At 39.5% G+C, this 24,981-nt stretch overlaps 2 protein-coding genes across 4 annotated transcripts; both read left to right on the top strand.

Annotated features, from left to right (window-relative positions):
• Positions 1–1,733: 1,733 nt before the first annotated feature.
• caprin1b (cell cycle associated protein 1b) lies at positions 1,734–14,629 on the top strand. Of its 2 annotated transcripts, none has more exons than XM_042412773.1 (18): positions 1,734–1,896; positions 3,471–3,635; positions 3,832–3,894; positions 4,009–4,095; positions 4,205–4,443; positions 4,551–4,633; positions 7,165–7,398; positions 7,524–7,576; positions 7,686–7,769; positions 8,832–9,002; positions 9,077–9,185; positions 9,301–9,362; positions 10,427–10,519; positions 11,873–12,019; positions 12,401–12,554; positions 12,683–12,862; positions 13,851–13,957; positions 14,073–14,629. In XM_042412773.1, exons 2-18 carry the CDS (start codon positions 3,471–3,473, stop codon positions 14,157–14,159), a joined length of 2,118 nt encoding a protein of 705 aa, XP_042268707.1. In that variant the 5' UTR covers positions 1,734–1,896; the 3' UTR covers positions 14,160–14,629. The 2 variants fall into 2 exon arrangements, with proteins under 2 accessions (XP_042268707.1, XP_042268709.1); XM_042412775.1 differs by having other exon boundaries at positions 12,686–12,862.
• Positions 14,630–15,953: 1,324 nt separating this feature from the next.
• On the top strand, positions 15,954–24,967 carry nat10 (N-acetyltransferase 10). Of its 2 annotated transcripts, none has more exons than XM_042412485.1 (29): positions 15,954–16,097; positions 16,333–16,459; positions 17,173–17,264; positions 17,358–17,529; positions 18,131–18,253; positions 18,346–18,407; positions 18,520–18,634; positions 18,749–18,856; positions 18,982–19,115; positions 19,223–19,316; positions 19,403–19,501; positions 19,595–19,731; positions 19,876–20,000; positions 20,085–20,235; positions 20,609–20,705; positions 20,825–20,941; positions 22,109–22,210; positions 22,302–22,376; positions 22,464–22,580; positions 22,732–22,865; positions 22,956–23,004; positions 23,107–23,203; positions 23,296–23,403; positions 23,483–23,655; positions 23,751–23,870; positions 23,996–24,094; positions 24,323–24,396; positions 24,476–24,556; positions 24,637–24,967. In XM_042412485.1, exons 2-29 carry the CDS (start codon positions 16,346–16,348, stop codon positions 24,779–24,781), a joined length of 3,114 nt encoding a protein of 1,037 aa, XP_042268419.1. In that variant the 5' UTR covers positions 15,954–16,097; positions 16,333–16,345; the 3' UTR covers positions 24,782–24,967. The 2 variants fall into 2 exon arrangements, with proteins under 2 accessions (XP_042268419.1, XP_042268420.1); XM_042412486.1 differs by having other exon boundaries at positions 16,336–16,459.
• Positions 24,968–24,981: the final 14 nt, after the last annotated feature.

Genomic DNA, 24,981 nt, shown 5'->3' on the forward strand with positions numbered 1-24,981 from the left:
GCTCATGGGCCAGAAAAGGTTGTGAAACTCTGAATTACTGAGTATTTCCAGGACACAAGTCAGCTTAATTGTAATTTAGCATACACAGGTTTATTTCACTGCAATTAATACAGATGGTTTTAGTGTAAAGTCCATGCTTTATATATACAATAATGTATAATTGACAGTAATGTAGGAATGTGTGCACTTTCACTTCTCTGAGAAAGGATTACAAGGAGTCACTCTTATTTTCCTACATGAGCAGCACAAAGCAAGTAACAATCTGAGAAAACTCCAGGGGAAACCATTGATGAAGACTGTGAGATGTGGTTGAGCGTTGAAAGTATTAAAAGCTTGAAAGTGGACCTTAAGACAAGATTTTTCTGTAAAAGTGTATAGTAATGCAGTGATGCTGCCTCTAGTTGTGCTAAAAGAACATAGTGCTTAACATATCTTATTTTTTTCTTGAAAATCAGCTTCTTCAAGACAGGCAGGTTAGTTTATTAGAGGGCTGCAATGATTAGTAGATCAATTGATCAGTCAGTTGACAGAAAAACAACCGGCAACTGTTTTGATAATCAATTAAGACATTTTCCCAGCAAAAGTGCCAAATATTTCCTAGTTCCAGTATCTTGATTGTGGGGATTTGCAGTGTTTCTTTGTCTTAAGTGATAGTAAACAGACTATCTTTGGGTTTTGGACTGTTGGTGAAACAAAATACCCAACTTTGGGATGTCAACTTGGGCTTAAGGACATTGTGATGGACATTTCTTCTCTATATTCCAACATTTTAATAGATAGAATGATTAATTGATTAATCAAGAATATAATAGACAATCAATAATGAAAATAATTGTTAGTTGCAGGCCTAGTTGAATATAGACAGATTCTAGGATCACATGCCCTAAATATTTTGACTTTCCCTTTCAGTTTATCTGTGTGGGCCTTATGTCTTTTTTAATACACCTATGTAGAAATCTAAAATAACATGTTACACTGTTACAACTCTATTATTATTATTATGTTGAAGTTTTTTATGTATTTATTGTTTACTTTTATTGGTTTAGGAAATAACTTTCTCATTTCAAAATAAGTAGTGTGCCTGGTTTCTGGATTGGAAATTAAATCTTTGACTTGCAGATGGCAAGCTCACATTTTGCAAAGTAGCTTTTTTTTCATTATTATTATTATTTATTTATTTATTTATTATTATTTATTTATTTATTTATTTATTTATTTTACATTTTTTAAAGCTCTTACAGTTCAGTGACAGTCATCCTGAAATATTCTATTACCCATTTTCATGTTGAACTTGAACTTCAGTCTGATGTACAAAAAAAGATGGCACAGTCATGCATTGCAATGTCTGATGCGATATGTGGTGATACAGCTGTGAGGCAGCATATGTCAGCCCGTAGAGCCGGGTGGGACAGTTGCTGCAGCAAAAAAATACTGTATAAGGCGTAAAGATCGAGACAGGGTAGCCTAATCAAAGCTAATGATTGTGCAGATTTTCTGCCAAGAGGCTATTCACAATATTGCCTGCACGTAAGTAGTAACTTTAAATGTATAATTGTTGCAATATTAGCCAATTATTAAACAGTAAAACTAATGTATGTGTGTTAAATGTAAAATGACGTTACTAATAAAAATAAAGCTTTATTAAGGTTTGTTTTTATACTTTATTTAGACAGGCATAACTTCGACAGCTAAAAAAGGACCTGCGCCTTTATAAAGAGTTCCTCCGTCTCTCGCACCGTCTCAGTTGTCGGTGAGGCCGGCGGGGCGGATCCCACACTCGAGAAAGAGAGAAACACAAAATAAAGCAACACAACAACAACAACAGCAACAACAACAACAACTTGGCCGTTTCGTACATTTCGTTAGCAAGCTCCCCTGTGGATATATAACATCAAGGTGGGTGAAACACGGAGTCCTGCTACAAAGGTAACTGAGGCTCCCGACCGGCTGCTGGCTAGCACGCGCCAGACGAGCAAGCTAGCAGTTTGCGAGGGATGCTAAAGTGACTGTGCTAACGGCAGTGCGGCCAGGGCCATTTTACCCTAACCTCAGAGATAAAACACCAGAGAGCACCGGGCCACAGAGCCGGCAGCTTAAGACACAGGTGTTGTATTAAAAGCTATAGAAAGAAAAAAGGGAGAAAAGACAGGATTTCTCTCTTCAGCTTGAACTAAAGTTAGCCAGGCTCAAGGAAATAGCCAGACTGGTATTCTGATTTTGTTGCGAAGCTATACCTCGTCTCCATGTGTCGTTTACAGTTAGTTTACATCAATGATACACCACCTGTAATGCATAGCTGTACTGTTCTGCTATGCGTGAGCTAAAAATCCCCACTGTACCATCTACAGTTACCCCGATTAACCTCACACACTATTCACCTATCGATACATAGTTAAAGTCCCACTCTTCTCTCGTTTTTCTTCTTGTCACTTGTTTGAGCTTCCTGTGCAGAGTCATGTACGTGCAGAGTTTAACACTTGAAGGTTGTTTTCACATTCAACTGTCTAAAGTGGGAAGTTTCTGTGTTCATTGAAAATCAGATTTTAAAGGGTGGGCCTACGAGCCTGATTTGTGACATCACAGCTAGTTTGGAAGCCAATTCTGGTCCATTATTCAACTTACCCAAGTGGGAGGTGGAAATTTGAAGCCTCCAGTGCATAAACACTGAGAATGGACTTTACAGTGAAGTAGGAGGCATCTTGTGTCTAGTACTTAAATTCTAAGATGACGTATATTTGCATATGTTTAGATTCTGAAATTTAATAATGGAGAAGGAGTAGATGTCATTTTAAGGATTTTAAAGTGGTAATTTAACTTTTTTTGTGTGCGGAAAGGTATATCAGACACAAATTGTCATGTCTAGAGGGGATCTTTAATCTCTATGATATTTGATCCCTGTGACATCAGTGTATCTATTTATGTACACTGTTATCATGCAGCCTGATGACACCTTTACCTTATGTAAAGTTTAAATGATAAGTTGACTAGTTGATTGACAGTTTTGGTAAATAATTAACTGTTTGAGTCGTAGTTTAAGGAAAAAGCTAAACTTTTACTGGTCTCATGTTCTTAGATGTGAATATTTGCGGATATAGTGCTGAAACTGTTAGTTGATTAGTTGATCACAAGAAAATTAATTGCCAACAATTTTGATAATCAATATAATGATTAAAGTTGCTTATCAAACAAAATGCTTGGGCCAACCTTCTTCGGTGTGTGGATTTGTCTCATATTGTGAACTGAATACCCTCTCAGTTGTGGGCTGTCAGTTGTCACCTCGGACTCTGGGAAACTGATGGACTTTCACTTTCTTGTGACTGTTGTTGTTGAGAAAAGTCTTGGCAAATTAACTGATGATGAAAATAATCAGTAGTTGAAGCTCTAATCAGTGGCCATTATGCAACATTTATTGATATTAAAGTGTGTCATTGTTACTAGAAGAAATTGACCTTTCACACTTGAATTTCCAGATGCCCTCAGCGATGAATGCAAACAGGACAGTGCAGTCTGCCAGCCCAGATGTGGGATCCGCTCCAGGGTCAATGGGCAATTTTGCACTCGGTGGACAGTCCGAAGTCTTGAAGCAAGTGCTGTGTGTCATTGACAAGAAGGCCCGCAACATGGAGAAGAAAAAGGTAAATATGGCAGATAAACATTTCATAAACCTTTCCTTTCTGATAAAAATATGTTCCTGCATCTTTGTTAACGTAAAGCACGAGTGACCAATCCATAGCTTAAGTGCACTAATAAAACCTAAGACAACAAACACTTACCTGGTTAATGTATCAAAATGTTGAAGCTTTTAACTGCATCCTGGATGTTCTATTGCAGAGTAAACTGGATGATTATCAAGTCAGGAAGGACAAAGGGGAGCGCCTCAATCAGGACCAGCTGGTGGGTACACAGGCATTCATCACTTTGTACATAAACACAAATAATCCTTTGTTGATTATTTTCAATGTGTGAAAATCTCTGTCTGAAATGTCTTTGAACCACTTGTCTTTCTAGGAGGCCCTCTTCAAATACCAGGAAATCATAAATAACTTGGAATTTGCCCGGGAGTTGCAGAAGACATTTATTGGACTTGGACAAGATGTAAGGATGACTCTTTTTTTAAAAAAAAAAAAAAAAAAAAAAAGTTCCCTCAGGCTTTTGGTAATTTGTATTAATGTGACTCTATGTGGCCCCTGTGTATTACCATCAGATCCAGAAGGTGGTGAAGAAGTCTGCACGGAGGGAGCAGCTGCAGCGGGAGGAGGCAGAGCAGAGGAGGCTGAAGACAGTTCTGGAGCTGCAGTTCCTCTTGGACCGGCTGGGAGATGACACCGTGCGGCAGGACCTGAAGCAGGGACTCGGAGGCTCACCGCTGCTCACAGATGCAGACCTCACAGCTTTCGATGAGTTCTACAAGTTGGTTGGACCAGACCGTGACCAAAATGTCAGGTTGGTTTACAAGATTAACATCTGGATCGATTTTTTAGATGAAAAGGACTTCTTCTGTTTCTTTCTTTTAATAAGGGGATCGATTGAACTTATCTTAATACTCGCAGGTTGGTTGACCAGTATGAAGAAGCATCTGTACACCTCTGGGATCTACTGGAAGGGAAGGACAAGGCTGTGGTTGGAACAACATGTAAGTCATATGTAATTTTGAGCTTAAAAAATGGTTTCTAGCAGTAGAACTCAATATTCTTTTGGTTTAGATCTCAGTTTGGCTGAAGTATTTTCAGTACAAGCTGCAATTCACAGCTGAAACAATCAGCCGCATTAATCAACAGAAAATTTATCCGCAACTATTATGATGATTGTTGTAAGTAATTTTTCAAGCAAGAGTGCCAAAAATTCAATTGATCTGACTTGTCATATGTGAATATTTGCTGGTTTTATTAGTCTTCTATGATCTTGAGTTTCAGACTTTAAGTCAGACAAAAAGCAATTGATATTAACTTCGGCTCTTTGAAACTGCAATGGGCTTTTTTTTTCTGTTTTCTGACATTTCATAGACCAACAATTAACCGGTTGATTAAGAAAATAATCATCAGGTTATTCAGTATTGCAAACAATAATTAGTTGCAGCTTTACTGCAATTAATAGCAGAATGTAAGTTTAGATAAAAGGGGATTAATTATTCAAGACAAACTGGTTTTATTTAAATGCCCAGCTGGTGGTGTGAATTGTTGGCAGGACATTTTATCAGATGGATGGTGACACAGCATTCATCAGCAAGCTTTTTATCATGTTCAAGTTAGCCACAAGTAATTTATCAAATACTTTTGAGAACTGCCAAGGTATGTAGATGGACATGGAAAACGCTGTAAACAATACCCTCTTGTCATGTATTGTTGGCCTTAAACCATTCTTAATATGTTAATGTAGAATGTGCATTGTGTTTTGTTAATGCAGCATGTGGGCAGTGCTGTGATGTGAATAATCAGGGCTTGGGGATATTGGCGTACTGCATTCTCAGCGGTCTGGCCTCGGGCTTGCACTGCTGCATTCTGCTTGGGGGCTGAGCGCTGTGGGCTTATCCTGACTCAGCAGCGGGGCAGGGTGCCAGTGGCCCTGTCGCCTGTGGTTCCACTGGTCAGATCTCTGGAGCCACATTAGGATACTGGTGACCCAGTTCAGTGTAGTGACACCAGCCAACCCTTTCACCTCAGTGATGAAGGCCCATGTGGTGACTCAGGGTGATATTTATTCAGGCAGCAGCAGACTTCTTGGCCTGAGGCACAAGGCAGTAAAGGAAATAACAGTGACCTGCTTTGCCTGAAGAGCCAAAAGTGGAAATGCCTGAACTAGCTTAAGGGGCTTTTCTGATGAATTACAAGTCATGGTTATTGTAGTAGCTAACTAATCAGTCAAAAACTTGAGAAACTTTAGCCACTGTCAGAGCTTGTTGGGTTTTTTTTGTTTTGTTTTGTTTTTTTTTTAATCATTGATTCTTGATAACGATGCCAGGAACTTTACTTCACACACATCATGTCACTGTGACAATTTGGCATCAAGCTGAAAGTAAACTTAAACTAAATGTGATGTTGCCCATGGAAAAATGGTGAGTTTAGAACCCAAAAGAAGATCTGAATTGGCTCTGATTGCCGCAGTGTGTGCAGGTGGCTGGTTGAACTTGTTGGAATTATCACATGACCTCATTCATTCTTCCCAGTTCCTCGTCACACCTGCATCTGGGCAACAATTTTTGCATCTGGGTTACATGATTTTTACTATCCTAGACCTTTACCACTTTAAGGACAAACCTGTTTTATTTTGGTTTGTTGTTTTTTGTAGTGCTGCAAGTAACAACTATTTTCATTTTCAATTGGTCTGCCAGGTATTTTCTCAATTGGCTGGTCTATAAAAAGTCAGAAAACAGGAAAAAATGTCTATCCCTGAGACCAAGTTGACATATTTAAGATGCTTGTTTTGTGTGACTTATGAAAGACATTTGAGAATCTGGAACTAGTTAAAGTTTGGCATTTTTGCTTAAAAAATGATGAATATGATTGAATATCACATTTTTTTTAATCAAAGCTGCATAATCATTTTTCTTTTTTATTGACTTTTTTAAGCTGTGCATACTTATATCTGCCAGCGGCATCACATCAGACTAAAATCACAGCAGTTGAGATTATGTTTGTAGTATACAGCTGGTATCACTGTGCTTATAATTATCATCCTGATAAGCGAGTGGTTGAATATTATTTCATAATTATGAGTGAAGTACTTTTTAGAGTGAGTATCTTCACTTCTTTTTCTTTTTTTTAATTGGAGCAAGACAAACAACAGGTGATTAAATAGGGATAGATGTGACATAATGAATGTACAACATTCCAGAAACTCAGACAAAGGGAAGGGCTTCGGTGCCATTGGACTTAATACGGTGCCAACATTGTGCAGAGGTGTGGTGCATGTTGGCATGTTAGTAGATGGGATGGACATTAACTGTTTAGTTTTCGTTCTATGTGTGTGGTATCTTCACTTCTAAAAGTACATACCTACTTTGTGAGCTACGGTATAAAATCTGTGTTTCTCTCCACCCTGATCCATCCTTAATGATAAATATCTCAAAATAACTATAATTATTGTAACTTTATAAATGTGATTATTGGATTTTTGCTGTCATGATTTGACTTTTCAGTAAATTGATGACTGTTGTTTCTCTGATAGACAAGGCACTGAAAGAGACTTTGGACCAGGTTTTGCTGAGCGGGTACTTCGACCGGGTACCGTCTCACCAAAATGGAGTGTGTGAGGAGGAAGAGGAGGAAGAGCCAGCCGCAGCAGCAGCAGCAGCGGCGGCGGCGGCAGCGGCAGCAGCAGCAGCATCAGCAGCCGCCGCTGCAGCAGCAGCAGCATCAGTAGCTGAATCGTCAGAAGCAGAAGAGCAGACTGTTGATCCAGGTCATCATCTTATATGAAGTTATGCTAAATGAAACAATCTATTTTTAAAATGTTTATGTAATCAAGCAGTGAAGACATCAGCACTGCATTCTCTAAATTGATTTTTTTTTTTTTTTCTTTTACAGAAACTGAAATTATTGAGGAGTTCACAGAGCCCATTGCGGTGGAAACAACAGAGGTTAGATTAATGTTCCTCTTGCCAGTGAAGTCTTGGGGCTGATTATTTATCCTTTTTTTTTTTTTATTTTTTTTTTTACCCTATGCTGATGTTTGCTTTTTTCCTCCAGTTTGTAAACAGACAGTTCATTCCAGACGGCACATACAGCAGCAGTGAAAAGGAGCAGGGGGATGAGTGGACCACGGAAACAGAGGTATGCTGCAGAGATCTTTTTGTTGTTGTTTTGTTTTTGTTTTTTGGGAATGAGATTACTTTTTTCTTTTTTTGTGGCTAATAACTCTGCTAGTCCTTCTGATTTTGAACTTGTTTTGCATTATTAAAGCAACCTGGGGCACATTGACCTAATTTTTTTTCTTTTATCTGTGTTCAAGCTCGGAAATAAATCCATTACTTTTATTTATTTATTTATTTATTTATTTATTTCAAGTCTTTCCGTCCATCTTTGGCCATATTTGTACATTTCCATGTTGATGAGAACTGAGCATTCGAGAGCAGCGTTTGCAATGACTACTTTATAGTTCAGTATTTTAGTGGAAACAATTTGGAAGTCGACTGTAAACAGGAGAAAGTCATTTTCTCAGTTGATATTGGGTGCATGTTAGACATTATTGCTTATGTAATGTCCAGTAACATTAATGAAACGTGTTGCTGTCATTATTGTGGCCGCTCTTAAAACAAAGAGCTGTTTGCAATGTAACATTAAACAGCTACTGTTATCACATGACACATTTATGTCTTTCTCTTTACAGCACGTCGTTAAAACGGGTTATATAACGTTAGTGGTTAGATCTGTCACTAGTTCATATCAGATCGTTGTTTTATCAGATGTTCTATCCAGTTGACCATAATTGGAATGTTTTTTGATCAGATTGGCATAACTTTGCAAGTGAGAGTTGTGATGGCAGCAGTCAGAGAGCTGATAAGACTGATGAAGATAGTCGGGGAGTGCTAAATATTTTTTACAGCCACTGCTCTATATGCAGTTCCTTTCACCCCTGAAGGGCTGTCATACAGGTGCTTGGTCTCCACTCTGTGATGGTGATGATCCTTCATGATCACTCTACAGGAGTTTTTTGTTCTGTCACACTCGCCAGATTGTTACTCACATGTGCGAGGAAAATTTCACTCTGACTAATGGACTTATTTTTTTATACAATCCATGATCTGAATGTAAAGCCACAGGTAGCATCTAATAAGCATTATTTCATATTTATGTGCATGTTTTTCATTCACCTGTTCTGTGTTTCACTCTCAGGCAGTTAATGCCATGCAGCAGCAGCCTGTGCAGCCTACCCCTCCCCCTGTTGCCCTGGAGACCCACCCCTTGAACTTAGCGTCTCCTGTACCGCCTACTGACCCCATGGTCAGAAAGCAGGTTGTGCAGGACTTAATGGCACAGATGCAGGGAACGTACAACTTCATGCAGGTGAGGACTTTGTGCCAGAGATGATTGTTGACTATCGATGTTTAGCACGCCGCCAATAACTTCTCTGTTTTCAGGACTCCATGCTGGAGTTTGACGGACAGCCTATTGACCCAGCCATCGTATCAGCCCAGCCCATGAAACCTGCGCAGAACATGGACTTACCACAGATGGTGTGTCCTCCAGGTGGGCTTTAAAAAGAGAAACTCTGTTCTGATGCCATGTGATGTGTAAATATGACAGTTGAAAGCTACAGTGAGACTTCTTGTTGATTTAAAGTGTAATATTATAATCTTTTTAGTTCATCCAGAGTCCCGGCTATCGCAACCCAACACTGTTCCTGTCCAACCTGAGCCCACACAAGTAAGTGATCCTACACACTAGGCTTGGGCGGTATCAAGATATTAGGTTATATCAGGGTATTTAGAAATCCTGAAGGTATAATGTTCAGTACTGTCAAAAATACAGACACACCTCTTGACAATTACATGTTCACAACATCAGATATTCTTTTTGAATTACCAGTGTAAAACCGACTCCTACACAGAGTGTTGCATTATGGGTTGTTTGTAGCTTTAATGTTGCTAGGTTAGCAAGTGTCTTTTAAAGTCTGTGTATGGTTAGTGTGTTAGTTAAACATTAAAAGTGTTTCATTGGTCCAGTTTACTGCAGGAGTCTCTGAAGGCTCGTGTAAAGTGTTTTTCTGCCACAGAGGACATAAATTCATGACGAATGAAAACAAGTCCAAAGTGTCTTTTAGACGTCTTTACTGCAGAAACAATGTCAAGTTGCCAAATACCACTGTGACAGATGATAAGAAGCTCAAGAAGATAAACAGTCAGACTTACAAAATGCTAACTGCCGGAGAAAACTTTTTTTGACTGCTCCCAAGAGCCTGATAGGAGAGTGTGTGAGTATATAACTGTACTATGATGTCAGTTATATTCAAAAAGTATTTTTCTAGAAACAGTATCGTTACAGGCGGGGTCATCTTATAATCAAGGTCAGCTTATATTCAGGCCATTATGGTATTTAGGAACCGATTATTTTGAAACATCTGAGATTAAAAAAAATTTATTATGGCAGATACCATGACAGTTTAAATGGTTTGTTAGTTTGTGCAATAAAGAAAAAATCAACACCACGGCAGCTCTATTAGACACCCAATAATGTAGGCTAGACAATGTCATACATGTTACAATGACTTCTATAACCAGCAGCTCAGCTTTTATGTTTTTGTTTTTATTTATTTTTTTTGTTTATTTTTTTACACAAATACCGTCATATACCGTATACCCTGGTGAAATGTCAGGAAGGTATGAAACAATAGATACCGCCCAAGCCTAATACACACATTACTGATTGTGTAGCCACCAATAAGCATTTTTAAAAAGAGAACATGTTTCGTCTTTCCTCTCCATTTTCAGGTCCCTATCGTCTCCCCAACACCGCCTCCCATGTATCAGACCGCACACACGCCAGATCCTAGACCCTCAACGGAATCCATCGACCCCATCCAGGTAAACAATGGTGCTCTGTAACAGAGTCGCTTTTTGACTGAAACTGATCGAGTTTAATGTGTCAGATGTTTGTCTTTCATTCATGGTCAGGACCTTTTAGAATAAACAAACTGATAATGGATTTTTGAGGCTAATATTGACATGTGGGAGTAAAAAAATCAGATTATGATATATTAGCGACTTGTCTTTTTACATAAATGCATAATATAAATAAACATTTTTGTTAAGGATCCCTTAAACGATTATTTTTTTAAAGACCTTGTACCAAGGAATGTACTCATTGGGACTTTTTACTCTTAAACTGATCAGTGCTCTCTGGTGAACTCTGTAATGGTGACACTGTTTTTGTAGATTACCGTAAACATATCTCATGCATTTCTATGACACTTTTTTTTTTTTTTAACTTATCGGCCAACAAATATACACCAATACAGATGTATCTGCAATAAGCTAATATTGGTCATTATATCGGCCGAGCTCTAGAATTGAAAAATTGTCCATCACCTTATTTTAATGGTTAAAAATGTAAAAAATAATGTTAAATATATATGGAATATTTTTATGTAAGTGTATTCCAAAAAACACAACACTGTTTCAAAAAGTGAAATGTATGGAAGAGCATTTCATTGACCAAGGGGGGGAGGCCTTATCTTATAATCATGACTTACTATCTCATTACGAGAGAACTGGTATTAACCATCACTATTTGAGAAGACAGAAACAAAGTGGCAATAATTAATTTAATTCCCTTTTATTTTCTCCTTGGTTTGAGACATTAGGAGATATTAATGTTACTGAATAATGTGGATAGTGTTATTATTAGTATCGCAACATTGCACAGGCATCTAAAGTCCTTTTGGATTGTTGAGGCAGAAAGCGCTCTGACCTGCTCAGAGTCTCTCATCTGTTCCTTCAGGAGCAGCTAAGCCAGTGTGAGATGCTTCATGGATACAAAGTCAGGTATCTGAAATGCATCCAAACTGTGGTACCGCCATGTTTGGTATTAACTACTGTCAAAATAAATCATGCAGTAAAGTATGATTAAAAACATTAGCAGTTATAATATAGCTGGAATTCCTAATTGGGTCACAGAATATAATGTAACACCTGATCTTGTAATTTTGATCATAATTATGAGATGCAGAAGTCATAATTATGAGAAGTTTTTTTTTTTTTTCCCCCCTGTGGATGCAATGCACTTCTGTTGAAATTAGTTCAACTAATTGTCCTTTTTGAGAATTTTGAATTTCGGAATTTGAAACTTGCACTTTACAGTATAAATGACATTAAGACATTTTACAAACTCCTGATTGACTTTAATACAATTTGCATTATGTTTCTCCTCTTCTACAGACCTCCATGTCCTTGTCGTCAGAGCAGCCTCCCCCCTCTACAGCTCTCCCCCCCGCCTCTCAGACGCAGGTTTTCCAGCCGGTTTCCAAAGCTCCTCACAGCAGTGGCATCAATGTCAATGCAGCACCATTCCAGTCAATGCAGACAGTAAGACCCTTGTGATGATACTCCTTCCCCAATTTTCAGTGAAACCTCCTGACCAATTACTCAGGCTGCCAAAAAATATATGTATTAAAGTAAAATTCACTCAAAGAGCAGAATATCTGGCCAGTCATGCAGATGAAACAGCTGTTTGCAGAACTTCCTGCGTCACTGCCAGTGGAATCTAAATAGAAATGCATTAATGATTGCTTTTAGGAGTTACTTGTGGAGTTCTTAAGTGCCCTCTCATCATATTGCAGTTGTATGGCTTTGTTGTCAAGCAACTATATCCAGGAAATAGTGAGTAATGGACTTCACAGCTAATGAGCCTGTGACCTTTCCTCTGGTTTTGGCTTCACCACAATGTGGCCCTTGTTCGCCCTTCAGGTGTTCAACCTCAATGCCCCAGTCCCGCCAGCTAATGAGACAGAGGCTTTGAACCAGGCCAGCCAGTACCAGAACAGCTACAACCAGGCTTTCAGCAGCCAGTCCCAGCATCCTGTGGAGCAGACAGAGATGCAGTCAGAACAACTGCAGTCTGGTGGGCAAAATTTCACTTTATTCTTTTCATTGTTTACTTACTGGATTCTTGTGACTTGTTTAATTTTAGGAAAAACAAACAAACATTGATTTTCATCTTTTTGGGGCACCCAACTCTGTTTTTTTTAGTAGTTGGTGCTTTCCATTCCCAAGACCAGTCAGGAGGTCATCCGCAGCCTACCCAGCAGGGCCCAGGTTTCGCCAGGCAGACTCAGTCCTTCTACAACAGCAGAGGCATGTCTCGTGGTGGACCCCGCAATGCCAGGGGCATGATCAATGGCTACAGAGGCTCGTCAAACGGTTTCAGAGGTAAGTTCACAACCTGCAGCCACAAGTTGATGTATTCATTTCACTGAAGCCTTTTTCAGATATGAAATGTATAACACTGCAGCCCTCATCGATCTGTTAAATCTGTGGCTTTTTGTCATTCAGACATAGCTGTTGGTAACATTACGGCTTTAGTCAGACATGATAGGACTATAATTGGAAAGAGTATAATGCCTGCCTGTGGCATCCGGTGCATGAGAGGGAAAAGTGAAAGAATAGAAGGTTTTTCTGTAGCTTTTTAAAGGTCACATCAGTGATAGATTTTAAAACTTGAGACTTAATGACCATTGTAATTGTTTGCCGCTTCTAGTCATGGATTTAAACACAAATTATTATAGAATACCCTGCCTATTTTCTTACACTTGGTTCTTATTTGCTCACATGCTGAATGTAAAGAGTTTTGCTGGATATTCATAATTTCATACATGTAGTTGCATGAATGAAAGATGAAAATATAGGGAGGGAGAGCTTGTATGATTATTATTGTGGTTGTATGATTATTTCTTTTTTCTTTTTTCCTCTTTTACCCCTCACAGTGAGAGGGGGGGAAAAGTAGTTCATGGATTAAGACTTATTAAACCAATTTTATTTACTTTGTACTTTGTGCATAAGAGATGGTAAAGACATGATAAATATATTGCAGTGCTCTTAAGAAGGAGGAATAAGATGTGTATCTCTTTGTGCATATTTAATGTCATGCTGCTGCAGTCTTGGTGTTAATCTGACAGCGTTCAATTCAGACTTGTGCAATGTTGAAAGTGTTGCAGAAATGTTAGCAGTATCATTGCTGCGTCTTGACTTTTAAATAACAGCGTGATTTTGATACTTATCTAGACAATAAAGCAACCTGTAAAATTGTGTTCACCTAAACGTAACGAGGCACATGTCTGAAAGGGGTGTACAAGTCTGAGCTTAATTTATTGTAAATGTCATGGGGAGTATTGTAAGTTTAAAGTCTTCCTATTTCCAGGTGGCTATGATGGTTATCGTCCTCCTTTCGCCAACACTCCAAACTCTGGTTATGGACAGACTCAGTTCAACACACCTCGGGATTACTCCAATGGGAATTATCAGAGGGTATGAAGATGCTTTCAGACTTCTCACTGGTTTTGTTTATGTGATCTTTGCTGTCTGTTGGAGTGGTTTCTAAAATGTGTCTCCTGTGTTTTTTTTTTTTTACCAATTGCTCAAGGACGGTTACCAACAGAACTACAAGCGTGGAGCTGGCCAGGGACCCAGAGGGGTGTCAAGAGGCAGCACTCAGGCAATGCGATCCTGAAAGGCCTTTCATTTTGAGACTGTGACTGAGATGTGACTGATAAACTTGCACCACACTGAAAATTCAAAATCCAAGAATGCATTTGCCCCAGCTCACTCATGTTCTTTTTGTTCTTCATCAGTGGTATTTTTCCTGTCTCCTCAATCAAAGTAATGCCTGCTTTGATATTTGGAAATATTAAATCATTAAGTCTAAACACAGGCTAAGATGTAAATCTAATCATCGATTTACACATGCAATGTGTTACAATATTCCTGTAAACTTGAAAGATTTCATAAGTTATTTTTTTTTTGTATTAAAAAAATGCACCTGCCACTGCTGGTCCAATCCTTGGGAGTTTATTCCCTTTCTCAGTTCTTCTGTCATTTTGGTTCTAAAAGAAAAAAAAGCGTTTTTATGTTCAATGAGCTCCCCTTCTTTGTTTGTAAATTGATGTTGCTTCAAGAGTTTCAATAAAGTTGTGTTGCATACCCATGCTTCAGCCTCGAGTTTTTGCTGTCCTGTATTTTGTGTCACTCAGTGGAGCAGTGTAGAATATATCAAATATTAATTGCTGGATTGGGCAATCTTCAATCCTAATAATTTGTTGTATTAAAATGAGGGAATTTCATATCAGTTAGATCAGAGATCAAATCAGCCAACAGACAGTACAATTAATCTGGAGTGATGAGTTCTGGAGCTTTTTAGTACGAGTTATTCAGATGAAGACATGCTCTATTTCGAAACTTTATACTTCTGAGTCAAGAAATCGGTGTGTCACTTTCCCAAACGATACCAGTGTGTCAGAGTGCAGGTCCTCAAGCCAGATTACAGCAATCATAACGTAGAGTATCTGTGTGTGGGCAGGCTTTGATTGGCAGCATCACAGCTAAACAACCATTATTTAGGAATGAAGTCACTCTTCGTAGAAGATCAAGTGTTTTCTCCGAACTATTTAGCAGCTGGAAAGATCCAGATGATTTAGCAGTTTGTCATACAGCACCACCCCGTGGCCTTTCAGAGTACTGCTACAGACATGAAACTGAATTGATGAATACAACATTATGCTCGAAACAATTTTTGATGAAAGCTACCTCAAGTACAAATTACATATGAATTGTGTCCTTTTAAATTTAATTTTCAGGATGACTTTGTCATGCCCAATATTCATTTTATGTAGTTTTTACAATGATAACAGCAGTGTAGTAACCACTAAATGTTTGTTTTCTGTTGCAACGAATTTCTGACAAACAGCTTTGAAATGAAATGAAAATAATAGGAATAATTAAAGCAATTAACAATAAAGCAGCCATTAAGCCTAACCATCATTAGTATACTTTTCTTGAAGTATAAGGCTTTAACTATCAATATCAATTATTATTACCATTATTATTGTTGTTCATATTATTATTATTATTATTATTATTATTATTATTATTATTATTATTATTATTATTATTATTATCTCAATTAATCGTTGGTCTACCATACAGTTGCAAAAAATAATTTCCCTGAGCCAAGTTATTCAGTTGTTTAATTTGTCCATCCAACTATCCATCTATATATGACAAAGAAAACCATAAAATATTCATATTTCAGAAGAAGTTGGAACCAGTGAATTTTCAGTACTATTGTCAGAGCGACTTAACGATTAATCGATTATTAAGATAGTCGCCGGTTGCGATCGACTAGTGATCGTTGCAGCTGTACAAACTACGCAAACGGTAATTAGGAAGTTACACCTGAGAAACTAAATTCAGGGCAAAATCGCCCCCCCCCCCCCTCCCCACAATCACATAGACCGTCGCGAAACTGTGACGTCACACCGGCGGGGTCCTCCATGAACTGGTGTCTCCACGTGAGAGTATCAACAGCATGATGGCTGGCATGTAAATTCAGCTTTCGACTAGTTGGATTTTTGTGAAGATTAAACACCGAACAGTTTGTCTTTAACGAAAGGTAACCGGAAACGTTCGTATTTGAAATGGCGCGTTAAATCTCTGTTGTTGTGGCAGGTTTTACGTTCCCTGCTGCTGTTATCTGTAGTTTGTTTTGGCTGCAGGTTAGCTAGAGCCTCTCTTCTAGTTCTAACTCAGCTGACAGGACATTGAGGGTGTAATGTAACTGCATCGTTTCTGCACAATATCACAGCTACTTGTTTGTCTGTGTTGATGTGTGTTTTCTGATTTCTCAGTAGCAGGAAGACGATGGCAACAGTCCGCAAGAAGGTAGACAACCGGATCCGGGTCCAGATAGAGAATGGGGTCGCTCTACAGCATCGCACCATGTTTGTGGTGGTGGGAGATCGTGGGAGAGATCAGGTAATCTTTCCTCAGGGAGAACAGACAGTGACATTTAAAGGACAGGTTCACAGTTTTTCTTAAAACAACAGTCAGATGCTCAAATGAACATTGAAATAGGTTTTTCTTGCTGTAATCATTTCCCCTGTTCAAACTGACCATCAGAAGATCCCTTCATAATGCACCTATAGTGTAAGTGATGGGGGCCAAACTCCACAAGCCTCCTTCAGTGCAAAAATGTAAAGTTTATCTGAAGCTTCAGCTGTACAAATGAGTCAAATCAAGTAGATATCTTTCAACATTACAGTCTTTTTAGTGCCAAAGTCCCTCTTTTTGTTACTATACTTCTACTGCAGCTCAGCAGGGAAACAAGAAGAGGGAATTTGATGCTAAAAAGACTGTAAATGTGGCAGATATATAAGCTGCAGATAAACTTTAAATGCATTTTTGCACATAATGACTGTGTGAACACACTGTGGATTTTGGCCCCATCACTTACATCGAAAACATATTTGAAGGGGATCTTTAAATGGCCAGTATGAAGAGAAGGAATGATTACAGCAAGGAAAACCTCTTTCAGTGTTCATATGGACACCTGACTGTTGTTTTAAGGCAGATTTGAAAAATTGTAAACCCGTCCTTTAATCTGTAAAGGCAGCATTGTGTTTGTTTTAAGATCACACTTGTCTGTTTTCATTAAGTAACAAATTTAATTTAATCTGTCTTTGATGCAGGTTGTCATTCTGCATCACATGCTGTCTAAAGCTACCGTCAGAGCACGACCCTCCGTACTCTGGTGCTACAAAAAAGACCTCGGGTTTAGCAGGTGAGCGTGAACTCCTCACAGAGATTAAGGTGTTTGTCATTTGTTGTATCAGACTGGACAGATGATTTGATTTGTCAAATATGTCTGAAACAGCAATCGGAAGAAGCGTATGAGGCAGCTGCAAAAGAAGATTAAAACCGGCACACTTAATCTGAATCAGGATGACCCGTTTGAACTCTTCATCGCTGCAACCAACATCCGCTACTGTTACTACAATGAGACACACAAGATCCTGGGAAACACTTTTGGCATGTGTGTCTTACAGGTGAGTCTTTCTCCTCTGTGGTGATAGACATGTGGTTAATCAAACAAACAAAAACAAAAAAAAGTCAAAAGACCAATAAATTAGATTTAAAAAATCAATGTTTCAATCAGAGATCTTTATTAGGCATCTTTGTAGACACAAATGCATTATCACTCAGGTTATTGTGACTTGCATGATCTCTTGTATTGGGAGCTATAAGTTCAGTGTGCAGATCTTCTGCCTGTAAATCAGCAGTTCCCAACTTTTGGGTTAAAACCTAAAACCCCCCAAGTAGTCCTGAGATGATTCACAGGATACAAAAGGAAAAAAAGTTTTCCAAAAAAAGATGATTTTTTTTTCAGACATTTCTGCAATCTCTGAAATCTTAGAACGTCTCTGAGAAGTGAAAAGCACTCTGAGTTTGAGTTGCTCTCAGCTCATATGCAGAGGACAGTGCTTCATTTGTACGTAGGCTTGGACATGAGCATCTGCCAAATGAGTAAATATGTAAATATGCAACCTGAGATGAGGGGTCACAATGCAAAAAAGATTGTGAACTGATTAATATAAAGTTGCTCAATATATTTGACTTTTAAGAGCTTTTGTTTTCCATGTCACACAGGATTTTGAAGCGCTCACTCCCAACCTGTTAGCAAGAACTATTGAGACTGTAGAAGGAGGCGGTATCGTAGTCATACTGCTACGGACAATGAACTCTCTTAAGCAGCTGTACACTATGACTATGGTAAGTCTAGACCCTGCACTTTCACTGCACACGTCTCTCGTCTGTCTTTGCTAGTCTGATGGCAAAATCTTTGTGGCTTCGTTTCCCTCCAGGACGTGCACTCTCGATACAGAACTGAGGCCCATCAGGATGTGGTGGGAAGGTTCAATGAGAGGTAAAATGCTGCTCAGGCTTTTATAGAATTTGGTGTATTTTATAAAGAGAGAAAGAGGTAAAATGAAAGAATTTTTTTACATTATTATTAAGTTTGTCTCTTCTGTTTATAGGTTCATTCTGTCTCTTGCATCCTGCAAAAACTGTCTAGTCATTGATGACCAACTCAACATCCTGCCCATCTCCAGCCACATGGCAAACATCAAGCCTGTTCCTCCAAAGACTCAGGTATTTATACGCTCAACTAAACTCCACCTAAAGCAAAGGGGGGAAAAAAGCACTATTCACAATTTTTTGGTTACATGCTCTCTGATTCCTGACCAGTTTTCTCTTCCTCTTCAGGAGGACGGTTTGTCTCCACGAGAACAGGAGCTGAAGGATCTAAAGGAGTCTCTTCAGGACACTCAACCTGTGGGTGTGCTGGTGGATGGCTGCAGGACCATGGACCAGGTTAGAAGCTCAAGTAACAAATACTTTGGAGTTCAAGAATCATGACGTTGTTCCTGAAAATGTCAATAGTTGTCCCTTTTTAAGTCCTAATAAATGTAATATCCAAGCCTTGTGTTGTCCTCTAGGCCAAGGCAGTGCTGAAGTTTATTGAAGCCATCTCAGAGAAGACCCTGAGGAGCACCGTGACTCTGACTGCTGCCCGTGGTCGAGGCAAATCTGCAGCACTGGGGCTGGCTGTGGCTGGAGCTGTGGCTTTTGGGTACAGATAAATCCTTACAGTGTCTCTAAATCACACATATATCACACATATATTTGAGATTATATCACCTCCGATAGTTACCAATGGTTTCTTGTAATTTTTTACAGCTACTCCAATATCTTTGTAACCTCACCGAGCCCAGACAACCTTCACACCATGTTTGAGTTTGTCTTCAAAGGCTTTGATGCTCTACAGTATCAGGTAGGCTGCCTGAGTGTCTCCTCTGTATTGGCCGTGTTCATGTGTGTGTGTGTATGCCACTTCATGTCCTCTTTTTGCATTTGTAGGAGCATCTCGACTATGAAATCATCCAGTCACTGAATCCAGAGTTCAACAAAGCAGTGGTGCGGGTGAACATCTTCAAAGAGCATCGACAGACTATTCAGGTAAACGAGACCAGACTGCTCTTTTCTATTTCCTGTTGGGCACAGTAAAAAAAGTGAAATACGCAAATCTGATCCTGCTCCTGTGTCCAACAGTACATCCACCCAGGTGATGCAGTGAAACTGGGCCAGGCTGAGCTGCTGGTCATTGATGAAGCTGCAGCCATCCCTCTGCCTCTGGTTAAGAAGCTGCTGGGACCATATCTGGTTTTCATGGCCTCCACAATTAATGGGTAAGTAATAGGGCTGGATGATATTTACAGAACCAAATAATACATTCATTTTGACAGAATAACTATGCATTGACCTGCTAGGTAGAGGTAATGATTGTGTGCATTATTTGTATGTCTGACTTCTCTTTTCCTTGATCTGTGCAGGTATGAAGGCACCGGACGCTCCCTCTCCCTGAAACTGATTCAGCAGTTGAGACAGCAGAGCACGGACAGCCAGCAGAGCATGTCGGCAGAGAACAGGAACACCAACACGGCAAGGCTAGCAGCAGGTAGGTATCTCAAGTGTTTTAGTGTATTCAGTGTTCTCCTGTCACATCTGACTGACCGCTGTTTATCATCTGTTTCCCGCACAGCTCGCTCCCTCCATGAGGTTACTCTTCACGAGTCCATTCGGTACGCTCCAGGAGACGCTGTGGAGAAGTGGCTGAATGAGCTGCTCTGTCTGGACTGTCTCAACATTCCCAGGCTCATTTCTGGCTGCCCGCTTCCACAGACCTGCGACCTGTATCCTTCATTTACTTTAAAGGGCTGTCAATGACCTCTGGCCTAGATTGGGTCTGCAAAGGCAACACAACAACAACAACAAAAACGATTTAGTGTTCTGAGTAGTGAGTGTGTATATTGAGCTGGTGCAGGTGGATAAAATGAAAGCGTTTTTGCTTTCAACATCCAGTGAACACAATATTTTAGAGATTAACCTCTCACAACAGTGAGATGTAGTGTTACATCAATTCAAAACCACAGATGTAAACCTACGTCAGTGACAAATTTGTCAAAACTAAGATTTGGCATACTTATTGAAGACATCTACACTAATCTATCAAGATGAAATAAGTTGCAGTTTCTTCTGCTTTTGATCTTAACCCACACTGTGCAGGTATTATGTGAACAGAGACACTCTGTTCTGTTACCACAAGGCATCTGAAGCTTTCCTGCAGAGGTTGATGGCCCTCTATGTGGCATCACATTACAAGGTGAGATATTTAACTTGGAATCTATTCACTTTGCATTTCTTCAGAGAGCATAATACCCTACAAAGTGTTGTGCTACCTGTGTGTATCTGCTAACTTAATGTTTTTTTATCCACTTCCAGAATTCCCCGAACGACCTGCAGATGTTGTCCGATGCTCCGGCCCATCACCTCTTCTGCCTCTTGCCACCTGTTCCTCCCACACAGAACTCACTGCCTGAGGTCCTCGCTGTGGTGCAGGTAAGACACTCTGAACCCATCAGCCTTTTATTTATTTATTTTCCCAACTGTCTTTAATTTACTAGCTGCTCCACCACCATTTCTTACAGTTTTCTTGTGCTTTTTTGTGTCTATTATTAAGCTTTATCTATTCAGGAAATCTCATTGAGATCAAGATATCTTTTGCAAGAGAGAGCTGAGAACATGTTACATATACACAGGATCACAATAAGATGGTTAATTCTCATCACAGTCACAAAACAATCATTATACACACTCACAGATGCACTACTTAAAACAATCACATATTTTCTGAAGAATAGCAGCTAGTAAAACTTCAAAGAGGAAGAAGTGTCTTTAACTTTAAGCTGTGTTGCAGTTCATTCCAGTAGTAAGGTGCATAGTACCAGAAACCAGTTTTCCCCAGAACTCTTAAAGCCAACCTGCTCTGTGATCTGGTGTGATGGTTTTTAGCTCTGAGCTCACCTAAAGATGTTAAATAACTCGACAACTTAGATAGCAAGGCCGTATAAATGAAGATACAGGTATGCCAGTGCCTTCTAGTTGCCAATGACGACCATCCGATCTTTTCATATAACTCACAGTGATGAGTGCGATAGCTGTCTGCTGTAATGAATCAAATGGCACTGTAGTAGGAAGCATCCAGGGGTTTAAAGGGTGGTGGCAGCAGCATGAGCATACAGGATATCTCCATAATCCAATGTGGACAGTATGGTAGATTGAATAATGTGTTTTCTGCTTTGAAAATAGAACCAAGCAGATCCGTTACAAGAACCCAATTAGAATTTTTTGTTTTTGAGCGAGATGTTCAACATGAGTTTTGGAGGACAATCTGCGTATTTATAATGCTGCACTGTGTCAGTTAGTTCTTCATTTAGAGCATGGATAAGTGTGGGAACATCAATGGTTTGTGCTCTTGTGAAATGCACACATTTAGTCCTTTTTGAGTTTAGAACAAATTTTACATCAGAGGTCTGGAGGTTGTCAAAATCAGACTGTAACCTGGAGAAGGCCTGGTCTGCTGTAGGACCAATGGCATAAAAGATGGTATCATCCGCATAAAAATGGACATTACTGTGCCGAGTTGGTCTATTATTATTGTCTATTATGACAAACTAGTTTATTGACTTCACTGATGTATGGATTTCTTCTTCTCTGATCCTTCAGGTTTGTCTGGAGGGGGAAATATCCCGACAATCCATCCTTAACAGTCTGTCAAGAGGGAAAAAGGCCTCAGGTGACCTCATTCCCTGGACTGTGTCTGAACAGGTACACACACAGGTCACAAAGCCTTTGAGAAAATTATTACAGTGCTTGTTTCTACAGTGCAATCGTGAATCCTCCACTCATCTCTTCACAGTTCCAAGACCCAGAGTTCGGCAGCCTCTCTGGAGGCAGAGTGGTGCGAATAGCTGTCAATCCAGACTACCAAGGGGTGAGAACTTACAAAGGCTTCAGCGAGTTTTGTCCAGTTTTTTAATTCATCCAGATGTATGTAACTGTGTTTTGACTTGTTTAACAGATGGGGTACGGCTCCAGAGCGCTCCAACTGCTTCAGATGTACTATGAGGGCAAGTTCCCCACAATGGATGAGAACACACCCTCAAACCACAATGAAATCACCTCCGTCAGCAGTGAGGTAATTCAGTCAAAGACATAAAGTGTATTTTAGCTTCATCTGAGAGACATCAATTCCTCACATGAAGTGTAACTAGAATAAAAAATACAATTTAGAGATTAGATTAGGCAGATTAAACACAGAGGCTCTGTTGTTGTCATTGGTTGTCCAGGCTGTCAGTCTTCTGGAGGAGGTGGTCACTCCACGGAAAGAACTCCCTCCTCTGCTGCTGAAACTGAGTGAGAGAAGAGCAGAAAGACTGGACTATCTAGGAGTTTCCTATGGCCTTACCACACAGCTGCTCAAGTGAGTGTCCTTTTTAAATATGGAGAAAAGGAGGAGGGTTGTAATATTTTTGCAGATTTAGATTTAAAAACTAATTTTGCAATCTGACAGGTTCTGGAAGAAAGCAGGTTATACTCCAGTCTACTTGAGACAAACCCCTGTAAGTATTAAACAAATAGTCACCTTTGTATGTTTTAATATATTTCTGTGAAGTGTGCATGTGTCACATGCTGTAATTCTTTGTTTGTGTTGTCATATATAGAATGACCTGACAGGAGAGCACTCTTGTGTGATGGTGAAAGAGCTGAATACAGATGAAGCCCCGGAGCAGAGCCAGTGGCTGTTGGCCTTCTGGAAAGGTGAACCTTCATTACTTTTTCTTGAGATGCGTTTTTTTTTTTTTTTTTTTTAATTCATTATAGTCCTGCTAAACTGTTTTTGTTTGTCTCAGATTTCCGCAGGCGCTTCCTGTCTCTCCTCTCCTACCAGTTTAGCAACTTCCATCCGAGCATGGCACTCAGCATCCTTCAGAATAAGAAGACCAAGGAGGAGATGAGCAGTAAGACTCTTCTACGAATGACACTAATCTGACATCAGCATCTTCTAGACCTGAGCTGACTTGTCTCTGATCTCCACAGCACTCAGTAGCTCCCAGCTGGCAGCTCATTTCAGCCCTTATGACCTCAAACGTCTGGAGTTGTATTCGAGGAGTATGGTTGACTACCACCTCATCATGGACCTGGTCCCATCCGTGGCACGCATGTTCTTCCTCAAGCAGCTCGGTGACGTCTCCCTCTCAGCTGCACAATGTGTAAGTTTTCCCCTTGTTTTAGGGATCTCAGATGTTTTTTTTTTTTAACTGTGTGAACAGTTTTGTTGTCATAAATATTGACTGTTCCTCTTCAGGCGTTACTGTTGGGTATAGGATTGCAACACAAATCAGTGGACCAGCTAGAAAAGGAAATTGAACTCCCAAGCTCGCAGCTCATGGGCCTCTTCAACCGTCTCATCCGGAAGTTTGTGCAGGTGAGTTAACACCAATGGTAGAAGTCATAATGGAAAACATGGCATAAAGATGTCATACATCCTACTATTTTAAAAAAAGTTCAACAACTTAAGTACTCTTTTGTTCTTGTCTTTTACTATTGCAGGTCTTTACCAGCATCCAAGAAAAAGCTATTGAAGCTGAGATGACAACAACTAAAGAAGTTACCATGGAGCCAACTGTCCGAAGCCTTAATGATGATCTGGTATGTTGTTTCTCAGTATTCGAGTATATGTGATAGCAAATGACTAGAATTTGTCTAAAAATGCCAAACATGCTGCTTTCAGCGTCTCATCCTTTAAAATAAGGAATTAAAAAATGTCAACTTGACTTTTGGGCTGTTGTGATGAACATTTCACAATTTTCTTTTTTTTTTTGGTTTAAACTTGTTTTAGGAACTAAAAAAAAAAATTGGTTTTCACTCTTTTAACAGAATGAGGCAGCCAAGGAGTTTGAGGAGAAACACAAGCAGGATATAGAGAAAGTGAAGGAAATGGATCTGGAACAGTGAGTATGAGCTTGGTGTTGGTCATTATTTGTGTAGACGTTACAGGACAATGTTATGTAGCTTCCTCTGCGTTTACAGGTACAGGATCCGTGGAGATGATGAGGAATGGGACCAGGTGTTGAAGAAAGCAGGGAACACAAGTATCATCAGCATAAAAAGGTGCAGTAACATCCAGGATCTTTGGAAACGCTGTATTAGTACTTAGAAACATGTTTGTAATTATGTCCTACTCCCAACAGTGACAAGAAGAGGAAACTGGATGGGGGAAACGCCATCGCAAGCAATGGAGGTCCCCAGCACGGGAAAGTAAAAAAGAAGGAAATGCAGCACGGCAAATTCAAGAAGAACAAGGACAAGCACGGCAAATTCGGAAAGAAGGCGTAACAGTAAATAGTGCTGCAATGACAGGACTGCGTGTGGATATGAGACGTCAACATATTTTGAAATTTGGAGAACTATATCTCCAAAGGAAGAGACGGACTTGTTGATACTGAAGAGCACCCAAAGGACTTGACATCTGCTGAAAATTTTTTTTTATCCCTTACAATTTGTTTTAATTTTGCTCTCCAACTACAGGCATTTCT

This window comes from Thunnus maccoyii, chromosome 5 (assembly GCF_910596095.1).
Source record: "Thunnus maccoyii chromosome 5, fThuMac1.1, whole genome shotgun sequence".
In the NCBI taxonomy this organism is placed as follows: Eukaryota; Metazoa; Chordata; class Actinopteri; order Scombriformes; family Scombridae; genus Thunnus; species Thunnus maccoyii.

Excerpts from the sequence above, each read along its gene's own strand:
- caprin1b (XM_042412773.1), top strand. The coding sequence starts at position 3,471 with ATGCCCTCAGCGATGAATGCAAACAGGACAGTGCAGTCTGCCAGCCCA. Across the intron at positions 7,399-7,523 it reads AGAGCAGACTGTTGATCCAG|AAACTGAAATTATTGAGGAG; the intron begins GTCATCATCTTA and ends TTTCTTTTACAG. Across the intron at positions 9,003-9,076 it reads GAACGTACAACTTCATGCAG|GACTCCATGCTGGAGTTTGA; the intron begins GTGAGGACTTTG and ends CTCTGTTTTCAG.
- nat10 (XM_042412485.1), top strand. The coding sequence starts at position 16,346 with ATGGCAACAGTCCGCAAGAAGGTAGACAACCGGATCCGGGTCCAGATA. Across the intron at positions 22,581-22,731 it reads TCACCTCCGTCAGCAGTGAG|GCTGTCAGTCTTCTGGAGGA; the intron begins GTAATTCAGTCA and ends TTGGTTGTCCAG. Across the intron at positions 23,871-23,995 it reads TCATCCGGAAGTTTGTGCAG|GTCTTTACCAGCATCCAAGA; the intron begins GTGAGTTAACAC and ends TTACTATTGCAG.